General features: G+C 42.9%; 2 protein-coding genes across 3 annotated transcripts in view; one reads left to right on the top strand and one right to left on the bottom strand.

Moving 5' to 3' along the window:
• Window positions 1-5,538: 5,538 nt before the first annotated feature.
• Window positions 5,539-9,156, top strand: ckma (creatine kinase, muscle a). Its single transcript, XM_063486207.1, has 7 exons — window positions 5,539-7,243; window positions 7,367-7,521; window positions 7,687-7,819; window positions 7,912-8,083; window positions 8,193-8,316; window positions 8,410-8,599; window positions 8,684-9,156. The coding sequence occupies exons 1-7, from the start codon at window positions 7,051-7,053 to the stop codon at window positions 8,860-8,862; spliced, it is 1,146 nt and encodes a 381-aa protein (XP_063342277.1). The 5' UTR covers window positions 5,539-7,050; the 3' UTR covers window positions 8,863-9,156.
• A 115-nt stretch (window positions 9,157-9,271) lies between these two features.
• mark4a (MAP/microtubule affinity-regulating kinase 4a) overlaps window positions 9,272-17,693 on the bottom strand; it is a 33,170-nt gene continuing 24,748 nt past the window's right edge. Inside the window, exons 16-18 of one of the 2 annotated variants that reach the window (XM_063486206.1) lie at window positions 15,481-15,563; window positions 14,863-14,907; window positions 14,578-14,763 (exon numbers count right to left, since the gene is read on the bottom strand). In XM_063486206.1, the coding sequence (XP_063342276.1) occupies window positions 14,699-14,763; window positions 14,863-14,907; window positions 15,481-15,563 (193 nt within the window). In that variant the 3' untranslated portion in view covers window positions 14,578-14,698. Of the gene's footprint in view, window positions 14,764-14,862; window positions 14,908-15,480; window positions 15,564-17,693 lie in introns of both variants that reach the window. The other variant, XM_063486205.1, reaches the window with a different exon arrangement.

Here is a 17,693-nt window from a genome sequence, read left to right as displayed (position 1 = left end):
TGTTTCCCATTCCCTGATTGCTCCCTTTGTGTATTTAAGCCCTGTGTTTTCCTTTGTCTGTGTTGTGATCTCCCTCATCCCACGCTGTGGGTTCTGTCCATCTGCCTGCCAGTTTAAGTTTCTGTATTCCCATTTTAGCCAGTTTTCTGTTTTTTTGCCATCCACCATTAAAGTTGCATTTGAGTTCACCTTTTTGCTCCGTGTGTCTGCACTTTGGGTCCCCCACTCCTGCCTGCACACAGCCACACATGACAATAGGTGACTTTAAGCTGGACATACATCACGTCATGAGTGTATACCCTGGTAGGAAGTGAACCACCTTTGTGCCACTGTATTTAGTAAGGCTTGAAACTAATGACTGCATTTAAGAATTTTAGTACAGGTGGACTTCTTTTGGCACGAGTACCCTGGTGGTCAGTAGAGCAAATGCAGATTTAAGGTTTTATTCTCTAGACCAGGGGTGGGCAATCTCAGTCCACGAGGGCCGGTGCCCCTGCAGGTTTTAGATCTCACCTTGGGTCAACACACCTGAATCACATGATTAGTTCGTTACCAGGCTTCTGGAGAACTTCAGGACATGTTGAGGAGCTAATTTAGCCATTTAAATCAGCTGTGTTGGTTCGAGGACACATCTAAAACCAGCAGGGACACCGGCCCTCGTGGACTGAGATTGCCCACCCCTGCTCTAGACCCAACCTATGACCCATCTTTGAAATAAAGCACATGGCTTCCCTATACTTACCTCTCTTTTGTGAAAACAAAAGGTAGAAAGGACATACCTCCTCCACATAAGCTTAGATTGGTCAGTTCCACAAATCTGAGTCATCCAACAAACTTGTGTTTGTTTTTTTAATTTATGGGATACAGCAGATAATCTTACACTAACATTTATGCAAGATTTCTGACTTTCAGTGGAGGAAGAAGAGACGAAAGAAAACTTGAGAAGCAAAAATTCAAGACGACATGACATATAACCTATAAATAAATATTTTCTCTTCAGCGATGGTCCTGGACCAGGTGTGGATTCATGTTGGACAGCACACTCTTTCATTTGGGATCATTAAACATGCAAAGGTCCATGGTCACAAATTGTACTGGAAGGTTCTGGGATCCTACTGACAGACTCATTTGTTTAGAACAGAACCTGCAAGACTTAGTTGTAAATGCTTTGGTGAGCAAATGGAATAACTCTCTCGCTTCACCCACAAACTTTACTTCCATGGACGTTTGGTACACTTATTCATACTGCTTATTGCAGTCAGTGTTTGGGGTGTTTAGCCAAAGCAAAGGGACCTCGAGTCCTGTCTGTGATGGACAGACAACTGACTCAATGAAATTGAATCAGGGTTCTGGGTGTACACAGGCTGCTCTACCAGGATGGACCCAGCAAACCTGGTATAATTATAGCCTCACCCATGCCACGCTATGTACACGTGACGCAAGTGGTTAGAAGAAAGGCCAACCAGAAACATTTCAACAAGCGCTGCAACAACTGCAATACCTCAAACTCAGCTTCCATAAAATCAAATTTTTCCAGTTGATAATTTGCATAATCGTCAATCAAAATAAAATAAAAATAAAAAAAAGCTGCAATTTGGGTTTTCTTTTGAGAAGTCAGGAAAGTATAGTATAAAACACATTCTTAAAAATGTAGATATCTGGAAATTAAATAATTAAGAACAAACACATTGCATATTACATGCAGCTCATACTGTGGGCATGAGCCTGCTGGTTCTGTCCAGACAGGTGCTGAGGTTAATGTGTGAAAGAAGCTTTAAATATAGCCTGCCATAAAGGTGCTATTTTTAGCCTCTTGCTCCATCATTGTATTTGGTTGCAAAGCATCAGAAGTTACTTTTCCAATCATGATTTCTTGAAACTGTTTTATTATGAATGAACTGCCGATAAGCGTTGACACTGGAATTAAAATGATCCATTTCCCATTCCTAAACCAAGTGACACAATTTGCCCTCACCAATACTGAGAGTGTAGCATTACACGCAGCTGCAGCTTGACACTGTGCTGTTCTGACATGGGTCAGTGCAGCCAGCACAGATTCCTTTCAAAGGTTCACGCTGTTTCAAAAGTGTGTGCGAGCCTGCAGATTAATGCTCACTTGTTTGGATGTATTGAAAGAACAAAACACCAAAATTCCAGAGAAATGTAAGAAGTCATAACCGGTGAGACCAAATCATAAAACATCTTGAAATTCTCATAACTATAATTTTGGACTAGAAACATACTTCCCTTCGGTTAGCATGTGCCCAAACACGATAGGTGACTATTTCTGTAGTATGATGGTGATTCCAACTTGTTGTGACGCTGGAGGAACTCCATGAGCACCGTTTGTAGAAGGCAGCTTATGTGATGTAACCGCCCTGTTGCATAACTGCTGTAGACCAGTATTATCCAGTAGCTGTGTGTAGAAGCAGCTAGGGTCTGCTCATACTGCTTCCTCCTGAAAATTAAATGCCAAAACCTGTTCTAAGTTTTACTAACACACACCCACACACACATATATATTATATATATGCCAAAAATATATTTTGTTTACCTGAGGGAAAAAACAAACAACAAAACAACCCCAGCCACTTACAAAGTACTTAAATATTCTGCACAGACAAAAGTAGCTGCTCTAGTTAACAGGGACAGATTGGTATGTGGAGAGATAGAAGAAACCTGCACTAATTTGGTAACATCTGACTTGTTGAAGGACAGGCAGGGGACAGCTGAGAAACATGAGAAGTGGTTTCAATTCAGGGCAAGGGCACAGTGACCCTCCTCTACAATACAACAGGAGGCGAGTTAGAGTGCAAAAATGAGAGGGGACCTAGGAAAGCACGCATGCAAGCCTAAGGAGTCTGGGATGGTTGAATTGGATAGCTGGAGATGTCCTTTCTGTGCTGTGGTTCACAGACATGGTGACGTTGAAAGAGCAGCTGTGAATCTGTCAGTTGCCAGTCAAAGATGGGTGGGCCATCCCACAGAAAGAGCTGCATTCTGGGATGCCCCTCTCTCTTGGAACGATGCCGGTATTATAGCTACGATGGATTCTCTAAGTCACAGGTGGCATCGACTTTCTTCCTCAATATTCCATCACTCAGTATTCCCATCAAAGATTCAGCATCTGATAATTATCATATCAGTTTTGAGTCAAGGGTTTCAGATGTCTGTGGTGTGGGGCAGCACTGGTACCAACAACATCTCAAAACATACGTGAGAATCTTTCTCCCTTCGGTCTTCAGAGAAATCATGAAGGTTGGGCTGTCACAGAAAATATTAACACACTCCCTTAAATACATGCACAGCATATTTGAACTGCAAAAGGTTTTAATAAAAGAAAATAGTAACTCTTAATCTAATATTGCATTTGCCAAATGTATAAAAATCTGGCAAATGCAATGTTTAAGTCTTTGGTTTTACCCTCATTTTTTGGACTCTTGGGTCTTTAAGTTTCTAGACAGTGACACAGTTGTTGTAGGTTTTCCTCTGTATACCATTTTACCTGAAATATGATTGAAGTGCAAATTTTCATCATCATTTCATGGCCAGGTGAGACCTGTACCCTTGTTATTTCATGAAATAATAAGCAGGTAAAGAATATGGAGTTAATTTCAAGTGTTAAGTTTGCATTTGTATTCTTTTTGTCATGATCCTGGGTCATTTTGACCCAGCGTTTTGTGTTTCCTTGGAGTTCACTTTGTGCCTTGTGTTTATTCTGATTTTGTAGTAGTTTAGGGTTGAATCTGGAGCTCAGTGTTTATCAGCCCTACCTGTGTCTGTCCTCGGTGCTCTGTTCATGTCCCCGTGTGGTGTTGTAAATCAGTCTGTGTGTTTCCTGCTTTACTTTGAAGGCTCGTGTTCTGGATTTCCTGTTCTATTCTGAAGGTCTGTGTCTGTTGTCATTGTGTTCAGCTTGTGTCCTCCAGTCATCGTGTGTATTAGGATCAGCTGTTGTCCCCTCCTGTGTGTGATTACCCGATTACCTTGTGTGTGTATATTTAGTGGGTGTCGGTCTGTGCTCGTTGTCGGCTCGTCTGCGTTTGTCTGTGTAGTCTGCGTTCTCTGTGTCTCTCTGCATTCTCCGTTTCATATGACTTCAGGTTTGTGATTTAGTTTATCCCAGTTTAGGTCTCCTTCAGTTAGTTGTCATGCCTCACTGCCTGTTTGCCACCCTGCCACTCCTGTAAATAAACGTCACACTCTTCATCAGTCGCTTGCTTGCATTTTGGGTCCTCATTCATCCTCAACACGACTGCTGCCCCAGCCGTGACAGTTTTGCTGAAACTGTCACTCTATATAAGTGAAGAGCAAAACAAAAACAAGATCATAAAGATAGCAAAAAAGTTTAGAAGTGACCAAATCAACAACCAACAACCTGATGACTTAAGAAAATAGTCATTAGGAAGAGATAGGCGCATCACTGTCAGACTCTACAACGAAAGTACACCGATGTATACAGATGATCTGCAGCAATCTGCAAACCACTGGCTCCAAGACAAGAAGAGAAAATTAGACTTGTGGAAAACATCTATAATAGGATACAAAGACCTGCAAAATGTATTGACATGAATATCTGAAATTATTTGTCTACAGAAATATCTGTACATAAGGGTAAAGGCTGAAAATCAATATTAGATGGTTGTGATCTTCGCGGCCCAACATGACACTGCAATAAAAGCAGGTGTTACCCTGTCATGGAAATCAATGCATGGGCTCAGGAACAGTTCCATACATTGGAACACAGTTCATCATGCCATCCACAAATTCAGGGAAAAGTTTTGTATTTTTTTCTACATGATAAAGAAATACTGTGTTGCACATAAACTGCACGAAATAAAAGTGTAGAATTACAGAAAATGTTCTGTTAGCTCATTGTGCACAGTCCTATACTGCGAACCCACTGTATAAATCATACATTTCTACAGTAGTTATTGAAAAGGGAAAAAATGGGAACATTCTGTAATTTAATTGTTTATCTATTACTTAATTACTTTGGTTAGTATGAATGGCCATGGAGGAGGATCTTTATCGGCAGGAAAAGATACAGGAGTTGTTAAAATACAGTGAAAAGTTTATAAATTGTGCTCTCCTTCACATTTTCCAAAGCCACACTGCGGGCCAATTAGAGTCTTTGGGGGGCCTGTTCTGGCCCCCAGGCATTATGTTTGAAACCCCTGGTGTAGATCAAAGAAGTGCAGTGATCGAAACCTGACCAATCACTCTGTTTGTTTGATTCAGTGTGTTTATGCCTTCCATAGCGTAAACCAGCTTCGGTGGGTGATGGGACATTGCTCACCATTAAGATGCGAGGAGCATTTCTAGATAACAGCCATTTGATAAGTGAAGAAAATACCAACTCTTTCTAACCTTCACACCTACAGTAAGGAACCCTGACCTCCAAAGTGTGCTTGACAAAAGTGAAACTCAGCTTATTTCAGTGGCCTTTCCCCATTACCACCCCAGCCTCACTCATGTGACCTCCTCCTCCCCTTCCACATGCTCCCACACTCCAACTACAGCTATGTATGGGCCAAGGGTTGGTGGGGGGCTGTGCGGAGGCTGACGGGGGTGAGGTTACAGCTGCAGCACCCGTCTTGAATGACTGAGCTGTAAATGTGTCTCTTTCATAAACTGTGCAGTATCAGTGCAGAGGCTCTGGCCAATGAGGCTGCAGTAGGCACTAAAATGGCCAAGCCAATGGCTTAGTGTCTGTGTGGTATATAAAGAGGGGCCAGAGACCTCCAGAGTTGGGTGACCCCTATTTTGGCTGTGGTGAACAGGATCTGATCCCAAGGACTGTTACCTCTGTACTTGTCTGGTGTGCAGGTAAAGAAATGATTAGTTTTGTGGGGTTAAAGAAGAGCAGAGGTGGAGATATGGATGGATTGGGAGAACAAGCAAAGCATTTAAAATAGCACAAACAATTAGTTCTGGCTACCTTTTCTTTTAATGAAGAGCTGTGGACATGAAGTCCATGATGAAATCAAAGGATAATTGTGCAACAAATCTGGTACGTTTGCATCCATATGATGCATTAAAAAAAGAGCTAATTTCATTGAATTGTTCTCCGTTAAGATTAAGCTTAAAGATCATGCTTTAACATACTGACAGACAGGCTGTGGTTCCAGTGATAACTTGTGTCACTCCACTCTTTATTCTTGCTCTCTGCATATGATTTTCTTTTGGACAGTGATTTATGTGGACAGGTGCTTCGCAGTTTGATACATGTAGGAGAGACAGACTGAAGTCCCCCATGTGTCATCTGCGACTTTTGCTGTTTCAAAGTTACACTTTTGGAGCTTTTTGGCTGTAAACTAATCAGAAAATTGTCACATTGAAAGGGATTACTGATTTAAAGAACGGCTAATTTTGTAAATCAGTTTGGGACTGAGGTGCAGATCATATTTCATGTGATGTAACGAGTGCGTCATTGCATGCATCATGTATGTACTCATGTTGAACAGCTTATCAGGTAATGAGAGTAAGAAGAGTATGTCCATATATATTGTTGGATCGCAGTAGCTGGACAAGTCTGCTGCTAATCAGGCTTCTTTCAGCATTGTGACAATTATACTTTTGCAGTAATCCTGTAGAGTGACACAAAGACCTTGTAGTGCTTTCAGTGACCACTCCTGTGCTGGAACTGACCAGTCAAGTTTTCATTTATGTGCATTTATGTGTCAATGTGCAATCAGGACAGTTGTGATTGCACGTATAAAGCTTTGCTTGTAGATACTGAGGACATAAAGGGTACACAGTCAGATGTACTTGTGCTAAAAATACCCAGCCAACAGGCACTCCTCCCTGTACTCTGTTTCAAAGTGACATCTGAGCTGCTGGAAATTGAGTGACACTTGTTACCAAGATTCCTCTGCCGACACCGCTTAAAACTTGCAGCTGTCACACAGAATATCCCGTATCCCCAAATGCTGCAGAAATTTTGTGACTATTTCGATCACCTCTACAATCTCCAGATGAAACAGTTTATTATCGTTCCAAGATTTAGTCAAAGGCTTTTCCCTCACTTTGCAGTGTTAGAAAGCAATCATGCCTTTCGGAAACACCCACAACAACTTCAAGCTCAACTACAAAGTTGAGGAGGAGTTCCCAGATCTGTCCAAGCACAACAACCATATGGCCAAGGCTCTGACCAAGGAGATATATGGCAAGCTGAGGGACAAACAGACACCCAGTGGCTACACTCTGGATGATGTCATCCAGACTGGTGTTGACAACCCTGGTGAGATATGTTTCATATCAGATAAAGAAATCTGTTTCATTCGTGATTAACATTAGCCATAAAAACAAATTCTTTCATTTCTGTTCCCCCTCCGAACACACACTTCTTACTTACATTCTTCAGGTCACCCCTTCATCATGACTGTTGGCTGTGTTGCTGGTGATGAGGAGTCCTATGAGGTCTTCAAGGATCTGCTTGACCCTGTCATCTGTGACCGTCATGGTGGATACAAGGCCACTGACAAGCACAAGACTGACCTCAACCATGAGAACCTGAAGGTACCGCAGATTTCATGGAGGAGAAGTACTTTAACAAAAGACTTACTGCACAAGTCTTCAGATGTTGAACTGATTTAATGGTTTAGCACATCTGTGCATTGCTCCAGGAACTCTGTTATTTATTTATCTTTTTTCACCTGGGACTCAAAGTTTATTTGTCTTTAGGGTGGTGACGACTTGGACCCCAACTACGTTCTGTCTAGCCGTGTTCGTACTGGTCGCAGCATCAAGGGATTCACCCTGCCCCCCCACAACAGCCGTGGAGAGCGCAGAATTATTGAGAGGCTGTCCATTGAGGGTAAGTATTCAAAGGAAAAGGACTGTGTCTTTGAATTTAAGCATCCAGTGTCAGTATGGACAATATTATCCCTGCTTTGCTCCTAACTGCAGCTCTGAACAGCCTGGATGGTGAGTTCAAGGGAAAGTACTACCCCCTGAAGACCATGACTGATGCTGAGCAGGAGCAGCTGATCGCTGATCACTTCCTGTTTGACAAGCCCGTGTCTCCCCTGCTGACCTGCGCTGGTATGGCCCGTGACTGGCCTGATGGCAGAGGCATCTGGTGAGCACTGTCATTAAGTGTTAATACCTGAATGTGAAACATTTTCTCTAGAAATCTTTTGTCTGCATTATCTGTGTGTTCTGCTAAATGTGAAACTATATCTGCTCAGGCACAACGAAAACAAGACCTTCTTGGTCTGGGTGAATGAGGAGGATCACCTTCGTGTCATCTCAATGCAGAAGGGTGGCAACATGAGGGAGGTGTTCAGGCGTTTCTGCGTTGGCCTGCAGAAGGTATGCAGATATAACAGGCCTCGGAAAGCCGGGATGAAATGAAAACAATTGTTCAGGATGTTTCCACGACTCTTCTTCTTTCAAACCTGCCAGATTGAGGAGATCTTCAAGAAGCACGACCATGGCTTCATGTGGAATGAGCATCTCGGGTACATCCTGACCTGCCCCTCCAACCTGGGCACTGGCCTGCGTGGTGGCGTCCATGTCAAACTGTCCAAGCTGAGCACACATCCCAAGTTTGAGGAGATCCTCACCAGGCTGCGTCTGCAGAAGCGCGGCACAGGTAAACACTCATATGCTTGTGGACCAGCTTGAACAGCCCAGTGAAATCTCCACTGCGACTCTGACTTTTGCACTTTCTCTTTAGGTGGTGTGGACACTGCCTCTGTGGGTGGTGTGTTTGACATCTCCAACGCCGACCGTCTGGGCTCCTCTGAAGTGGAGCAGGTCCAACTGGTGGTTGACGGTGTCAAGCTGATGGTTGAGATGGAGAAGAAGCTGGAGAAGGGAGAGAGCATTGACGGCATGATCCCAGCCCAGAAGTAAAGAGGGACAATCTTCCGTTTTTTTCGTGACCGTTCATGTGTAATTGAGCCAACGGATGGACGCACAGAGGAAACAGCCGCTCACCTAGAGACTCTTGACTCTGCAAACTTCTTTCTCTTCTTTCCTGCTTTTTCTTTTCTCTGTCCTCTTTTTTTTTTTTTTAAGTTCTCCTGTGTTGGTTGGTAACATCCTGGGATCAGCCTCCACTGAGCTGGGCTTGCCTGGCAAATGTGGCATCACCTACTTTTTGTTATAAAAAGTAAAGATTATTGAAGCTGCTCATACTGCTCAATAAAAAAGTGCCCTGTAAAACAACTAAACGAGTCATTTTTGTCTTGTTGCAGTATAATCGACAGATAGAGGTTTTGGAAAGCAGTAGCTTTGAAAACAAGATGGCAAAATGACGGAAAAAATTGCCAACATCAGTGAATTTTATTCATCTTCAGCTCCATGTTCTCCTTACGCATCACACCCACTCATTTCAGGTTACAGTTTGCTTCTGATGGGAGGAATTAAACAGTAGAAGAGAGTAAAATTACTCATACAGGTCAAACTGTGTGTGTTCTTAAGTCTCTTTTGCATGTAACATTAACTGTATCCAAAATCAGTTTTGAAATGACAGTGAATGTTAAATACTGAGCTCCTCGGGTTTCTAATACTGTCATCATCCACCATTTAAACCATTTAGACCAGTGATACACCTTCTCCGAGCAGGTATACAAGCATTTACCCAAACACTCACGTCACCAAAACCTCTTTTTGAGAATTCTTCACAGTAGAATCCCCCTGATTCATCCATCTTATACTATGAGTGAGTTGTTTAACCATAAGTTATTTGCTTTTCTCTTTTTTTCAACCCATTTAGTTCAAAAATTCCAGCTGAACTGCTCAGCAAACAACCTGAAACGTTTCTATGGCTTGAATGCAGACAGGGACTTGGAAATTCAAGTTAAAACGGAGTCAAACTGCACAATTTATTCCAACTGCAGCTGTCCTCGTGCAAGATCTAAATCATTTTTCTTATGTATGAGGTGCACTCAAAGAGTTCACAGACTCCTGTTGTGCAGCATGGTACGGTCATGTGTACGTAAAAAATGTCAAGTAGGACTTTATGAAACGGGATTCCACATTTTGTCACTCTATCAACATGAAAACCTGTGATAGACAAAGTTCTGTAGATAGGCTTTTGCACTTTGTACCATGGAGCTGAGGCAGTATGTGGGCATCTTCGACACAACATTCAGACCCAGGATCTGGCATGAATTTGTCCCTCAGTGTCATATTATTGTTGGGTTTTTACCTCACAACATAAAGCGCCTTGAGGCGAATTTGTTGTGATCTGGTGCTATATAAATAAAATCAAACTGAACTGAGTATTTCCAATGTAGAGTTCTATAGTAACAGCCTACTACAGAACAATCAGCTCAAATGCACGTGCAAGTGTTTGGACCATACCAGCACAATCGTTGCTCACTGCCTGCTCTGCAACACAGAGCTGCGTCTCTGCGACCTTGTCTTCTTCACCGCAACAAGTCTTGTAATTCTTTGGCTGCACCTCATACTCTACGCTGTGGTATGTTTTACGGCATATCCAAAGACTTCTATAAACTCAAGATGCCCTCTTGAATGAGTGCTGAAGCTATCCTGTTGCAACAAGGTGGAGTGAAGTTACTGTGTCTCACATGAGCCCTTCTGTTACTTTTTGTGAAAGGGGGTGGGGGATATTCTGGCATTTCATTTAGCAACTCAAGTCTGAAAAGTGACTGTGTGTGTCTGCATTTCACAAAGCTTCCAGTCCAAGATGTGCATCACATTTCATTTTTTCCAGTATAACCCAAACTCTGAACTCATGCAAGATTGCAGCTTGGTTTTGTTCCCCATTATCACTGACAGAAACTGCTTTAATCTAGAATTACTTCCCTTGCTCTAGCTATAAATAAACCTTGAGCTCTAAGATATATACTATATTCATATATTTTATATACAGCCATCAACTGACTGATATAAATCCTGTTTTTTTAATGATATTATTCTAAAAAATAAATAAAGTACCTGTGCAAATATCCACAAATTGAAGTGTTTCACATTTAAGACATTGGCGCCTTCCAGTGGCTAGTTCTGGGTATTACCTATACAGGTACACTGGAAGGAGCTGATTCAAGTCAAAGCAAAGTGCATTGAGGTCTATATTACCTAATGCTAATATACACCACAATGAGAAACGTCCAGGGAGAGGACAAGGACAGACTCCTGGTGTCCACTCTGGTGTCTGCTTCTCACCCTGAGGGGGAGGGCAGGTCAACATCGACTTCCCCTGCTGGGCTACGTGAAACAGCAAACACCATACTGGACTGAAAAATGTAGAACAATGTGAGAGAGTGGATGATGGCTGACCATTTCCCTGCAATAAAGAAAGACGAATGCTCGACCGGATAAAGTTGGCGGTACGTATGGAGGCGGCGAACAGAAGGTCAGCGATCCCTGTAAAATGTAGGGGTGGGAATGGAATGGGGTGGGGCTGGGTGGTGGGGGTAGGTCACCATGAGCAAAGCCACAACTGAGAGACAGTATTAACAGTAAATCAGCAGCCAAACAATATGATCTCTGTAGCCTACGCAAATATCACAGTACATTATTCACTAAAAACAGGGAGGGAGAATAGAAAGCTCTCGCACTTTTCTCTCTCTCTTTTTTTTTTTTTTTTTACTTTTTTACATTAAATGTGTATTGTATGAAGGCGCTGGGGGTAGTTCACTTTAAAGGCAACTGGACTAACAAGAAGAAAACACTGTCCACACTGCCTTCGTCGTGCCTTTCCGAATACAGAGCGCTCCCCCCTCCCCTGATCCCCACGGTCATCAGTAATGGACAGAGCAGTTAATACACTGTACCACAAGAAAAAAAAAGAAAAAAGAAAGAGGGCGGGCGTTAGAGTGCACGCCGCCTCTGTGTGTGTGACGGCGAGTGTGTAATCCAAGCGCTTGCGCTGCTGCTTGGCCGATCCACTTTTTGGCGTTTCCCACCGACAGAACTGAGGCGATGACTAAAGTGAGATCACGACTGAGGTGAGATCGCACGGCACAGAATAGAAGCGGCAGAAGAGCTGCCCTGCACTGAAAATACACCAGAAATACTGAATCTCTCTAAGTCTGTGGTGGGGTGAGTGACGGCCCACCTCTGCTTTAATGACAACTGACTTATTATAAGGCTGCTAAAGAAAAGTGAAGGTTGGTGAAATCTAAATGACTCGGTTGGGGGTCGGTCACAAATACTGAAGGACATTGATTTTAGCCAATTTTAGCTCCTGTATTTATTATAGACGGTCATTAAGGACAACTTACTGCACCGAATTATCATATGTAATAATTTAAGAGCGTTATCCCAGCAAACATACTGAAATATAAATGATGGACATAGCCAGAGTGAAATCAGCAAATGGTTTTTAGCTTTGCATTCTGAAGACTCAATGGTAGCTTTGTGACAGCTGCCTTAATAGAATCTTTTTGCCCACACATTATTGCAGTGGACTGCATACAGGTAATACAGACTAATACATGGATACAGCCTCTGTGGCTGACCTATTGGTTTTTGGATTATTCAGGCAATGCTATATTATTTGCCAGATTATTTCATTATAAATTATCTAAAAGGTACCAATACCACAAACATAGTTCAAAGATCCAGTTCAGTAGCTCATATTAACAACAACATATTAACTACAGCTGCACATCTGTAAACACATCTGTAAAGGGACTGTAAAGGCCAACACTGTTTCTGTACCACAGTGCAAGCATGCTATTAAGTGCTGTGAAGAAGATGAGAGTCTATGGAGATTGATTCACATTTGGAGCCTGCCTCAAGTGGCCACTAGAAGAACTGCAGTGTTTGGCACTTAAACTTTTTTTCATTACTGGAGGTTATAACTTGGTTACTACCGGTAATGGGAAAAGAGCACCATCTGTCTTCCCTTTTTTCAACCCACGTGATTGACAGCTTAATTTTGACAGTAACTGATAGCCTTTTGACTTAAGCATAACATAGTTTGAGTCATAATTTAGGTGTCATAAATTGGTTTAGATTTAGTTTTGACTGGTAACAGTTGCTCCACACCATTTCCAAAGGATTTTTTTCTTTGACATCAAATGCAAAATGTGTCCACATGTCTGATCTTCTCTTCCTCCCAAGCGCTGGATATTTTGATTCTCACATAAGAAACAGGGAGCATGACAGCTAGCTGTAACGTAGTTGTACCATTTCACAGTGGCAGATCATATATGCGCATCTAACCTTTCTACACTTCTACACAACTTCATTAGTTCTGATTGGACCTCATCTCTCCAGGATGTTTTCATATCAATTTTATCTGTGGATGAAAGTGCATTTCATCACACTTTTTGTCCTCCTGCATTAGCTTTTATTTAGTTATCGCCTTGTTTATGTCTGAAAAAGCATTTTGTTGATGACTCTCTGTGATAAATGATCACCTGATTAGGATAAGAAATGTTTCCCTCGTGGTGAGAATGTTTTGTCCGCTCTTTGTAATCAGCACATTTTTCACTTTGGAACTATTTTTCAACCCATGTTGGATGTTTAGAATGAACATTGATCTAACTCAGCACTGAAATGTTTGCTGGGATAATAAAAGGAGGAAATCAGCTGGACTGATTTAGCGTTAAAGAAGGCTGAAAAATGGAGCTTGACCTTACAGTTACTACTGACCGACATTAGCTAAATTTGAAGCGTCTGCTCTCGTCACTCAGAGAAACTAATATGACTGAGAGGTCATAACTCCGTGCTGCACTCAAGCTTCTGACTGGCTGTTTCAACGGCCCATCAACCCCATCCCCTGACCTTAATCCGGCGTGTTTGTCACTGCTGTATTTACCCGACTCAAAGCAACGTAACACTGCGGCTGCTCGTCTGATTGCTGAGTTGGACCATTTCCTTGTTTGTGCATGTTACTATATCAGCAGGATAACTATCGGTGAGGGGGGAATATTAAAAATTAAAAAAACAAAACAGTAACACAATGTAAAGGTGACATATTAAAAAAAGTGTTAAAAAAAGGATGGACGAGGATGTCAGACAGACAGGAGGTGATTTTCTGCAGTGGTGAAAGTGACAGTGAGTAAAAACAATGACCAGAACAATAAATAACAAAATAAAGAGTCATTATGGCTAGGAGTAGCAATAAAAAATATTCAACTTATTCCATCTGATCCAGGTCCAGTGGGAGCAGTAGCTCAGGGAAGGGAAAGCTGAGCTGTGTTGGGTAGGGTGGAGAGAGAAGGGGGCAGGGGGTAGGAGGGTGGATGTTTTAGTCTGTATGACTTTACGGATCAGGTGTGTGTCTATCAGTGTGTGTGTGTGTGTGTGTGTGTGTGTGCATGTGTGCGTGCAGGGGGGAGGTTAGTCTTGAAAGAGACAGAAGGAGACGTCTTTTCTTTCGGGTCCAGCCCCTCACCTCTTCTCTGTTTTTTTGTTTTCCTTTTTTGATTTCCTTTGCGCACACACATCAACACTCACACGGAACCACGCACTCGTATGCAAACGCACCCTCTCGATCAAAGTTCAAGGTCCTTAGAGATTTGGGTGGCAATGTCCCGAAAAGCTAACGGCGCCCCCCAGAGTCGCGTGTAGCGCACCCCGTTAGAAGTCTCAGAGGTGCCTGTGGAAAGATGGCACACCTCGGCCTCGAAAGCCACGCGGCCCCCTGCCACGCCGTGGGTGCAGGAGAGCAGAAAGGGGCCGGCATGGTGGACCTGGCAGCCACATCCGAGAGCTGCCTCCCGCAGAGCCAGTACCACCTCCGCAGGGTCCCGCCGCCCGCCGCCTCTCAGATCCCAGCCACGTCCGACGGCCCGGGGCTCGGACGCTTTTTGATACCCAGGTAGATGGCAACTGAGGAGAGGGAGGGAAGAACAGGAAGAAAAAGGTCAGACACCTGACATCCTCTCTGTTTCTAAATGCTATCGACACAGGCAGAACTTATGTACTTACCTTGTGACCGCAAATCTCCTGATTCCCTCAGATTCATTTGTGACCCTGTTGGACAAACAGGCAACGTAAGAGGTAATCCACCAAAGCACAACGAGCCTCATGATGAGACGGCATTAACAAGTGGATATTACACAGTGGAACTGAGCAAGCATCAGCAACAACAAGCATGTGATGTTGCAAAACAACTTGTCCTCACAAAGGCACTCCTCACTCACTCACGACTTCTAAAGCATGCAGATATAAACAGTTTCCTTCAGCTTCTGTGTTACAACGCTTTCATTTTACTTACTTTCATTTACTCAACTTCACACGGAGAAAACATTAAATGATTTTTACCCTACCAACCACAAACTGGAAACATTATTCCTACAGGTATGCACGGGATGCTAGTGGACAGTCTTTATAGACGATGACACTGATTCTTCCTTGATTGCAACCATGCTTGAAAACAAGTGTGTGGGACCTGGACAGAATGAAGACCATTCACGAGGCATGCAGACAAGCAGTATGAAAAAACGTCAGGCATTTCTGAACTTGAGCAAATTCCAGTGTGAGCAGGCAGACAGGAAATGGGCGGCACAGGCAGACAAGAAAGAAGAGAGAGACATGGAAACTTACTAACTGTTTTTGATCCTTGTGGAAGAGTACAACCCGAGACTGATTTGTTTGAGCCCTGGCGCTTGGACGGGTCAAGATTGACCCTGATGCCATGACACGGAGAAAAGAGAACGAGATAAAGATGGAGAAAAAAGAGGGAGTAAAGGGTAAGAGCAGGGGATTTGGGGGAGGAGTAAGAGAGAGTATAAGTGAATCACAGGAAAGCAAGTGGTGGAAGAAGAGTGCAGCGCTGCAGCTGATTGGCAAGGATGAAGCTGAGGTTTGATAAGATTAGACATGTGTGATTATGATGACTAGGAGGGAGAGGGGAGCAGAGGATAATCCAGGGCCGCAGCAGGGCTTGCTGAAAGGCCTGGGTGGATAAAATGTTTTGATAAGCATGGATCCATCCCAGGCTGTGCTCAAGATGAAACATAGAACTTTACATCAACTCTACATGACTTTTTTTCATGTATTTGACGTCCTTGGTTTGAGTTCATAAGAATCTTACACCAACTGGAACAGCAAAGAAAGCCATAAACAAAAATCAAAAAACAAAAACATGTGAGAGACACTTGTGTCCTTTTTTCAATAACCATATAAGAATATGGAAATTGAATAAAAGCTACGTAGATGTAGCAAGGGCTACACTATGAGGTAGTGTAACAGATTCATTATTAAGACTGTTTTCTACTGTGCTCAAAATTAATAAGATCAAGTAAAATTGATGTCTCATGTCAAGCTCTGTAGTGAGCCAGCACAGAGCTTTTATCCTTTTTTGTTCTTGTGCATGTTTATGGATTAACACAACTTCAGTCACAAGTGAGAAGCAGCAGTCCAAGACAAACGGCAGCAGCCGTCTTGACTTCTTTGAGAAGTGAAATTTCCCAACAAGTACTCTCCCCCAACGTCACATTAGCACAACATAATACCAACATAGCGTTAGCTTAGCATATAAACATGTGTATATTGGGGGTGCCCAAATTCATAGGCTGCATCCTCCTGAGGACCCATCCTTCGCGGTCTAAGGCTACGTTCACACTGCAGGTCTTAATGCTCAATTCCGATTTTTTGATCAAATCCGATTTTTTTGTCTGCTTGTTCACACTACAAATAAAATGCGACAGCAAACGCTCTCCAGTGTGAACGCTCAAAGCGGCCCGCATGCGCAAAAGAAGATGTCACACACAACGCGCTCTGTTTAGACCCAGAGCAAACAATATTGTTTGACTGATGGCCCTTAATATAAAGACTTCGGACTTTACGTTTCCCAATTTTTGCTTGAAGTTATTTTGTTATTTACATAATAATGTAGATAACCTAATAATTATCCTTATTGCTGTTTTAGAGGAGCGGTGCTTCAAAGGATAGTTGCAGATTTCTGTCAGAATCTGCAGGTTATACAGTACAAATAAAATGTTCACGTTTCTCCAACGTTGTCTTCCCAACAGTTTCACTGACATTACACTGGATGGCCAGGAAGCGTTCACGATGTCTTCTCCAGCGCTTCTCCGGCGCTGATAATTGGCGTCTGTCTTGTGTCAGTGACGTAAAAGACGGATTTAATGCGACATGACCGTTCAAACAGCAGTCGCTTTCTAAAACATCGGATATGTATCGGATTCAGGACCACATACGAAAGTGACCCAGGTCGGATTTGAAAATATCGGATTTGTGCCGTTCACACTGTCATACCATGATCGGATATGGGTCGCATAGGGTCAAAAAAATCGGATTTGATGCGCTTTCGCCTGCAGTGTGAACGTAGCCTAAGTGGGCCGGGTCCTCTGAAGGCCGGGTAGGCCGGAAGTGAGCAGCTGTGAAATTGGACAGTCTAGCCTTCAGTTTTGCGTCATCGCTGTCTCGGTGGAGTTTAATAAACTCAGCCGTCTGCTTCTTGCTATCTAAAATATAACAGAACCCTGGTGTAAATTCTCAATCATCTCACACTTCTGTTTAATCAGTTTTCCGTTTGACATTTATTCAGCTGTAATCTCAGCCAAACCGATTTACTCATGAACAAATAAAACACTGAAAGCCAAACAATAACATTTTTTAAGTTACCTAAGTGACTTATATATCATCTTTAACCTGAGTCGCGAAAGACCGTGGGGGGTCTGAAAACGATGTGTGGTTATCGCCCGGCTAGCATCGAGCTGATGGGTAACAGACGTCTCCGAAAACGTCGGAGCACTTTTGCAAATATGTGATGCCTTGATAAACCGAGCAGATAT

Source organism: Pelmatolapia mariae, linkage group LG10_11, assembly GCF_036321145.2.
Source record: "Pelmatolapia mariae isolate MD_Pm_ZW linkage group LG10_11, Pm_UMD_F_2, whole genome shotgun sequence".
Classification (NCBI taxonomy): Eukaryota; Metazoa; Chordata; class Actinopteri; order Cichliformes; family Cichlidae; genus Pelmatolapia; species Pelmatolapia mariae.
This window is presented reverse-complemented; position numbering and strand designations above follow the sequence as displayed.

What these genes read in the sequence shown, in the direction of transcription:
- ckma (XM_063486207.1), top strand. Translation starts at nt 7,051, where the DNA reads ATGCCTTTCGGAAACACCCACAACAACTTCAAGCTCAACTACAAAGTT. An exon ending in CCTGATGGCAGAGGCATCTG is followed by an intron (nt 8,084 to 8,192) that starts GTGAGCACTGTC and finishes ATATCTGCTCAG; the next exon opens with GCACAACGAAAACAAGACCT. An exon ending in TCTGCGTTGGCCTGCAGAAG is followed by an intron (nt 8,317 to 8,409) that starts GTATGCAGATAT and finishes CAAACCTGCCAG; the next exon opens with ATTGAGGAGATCTTCAAGAA.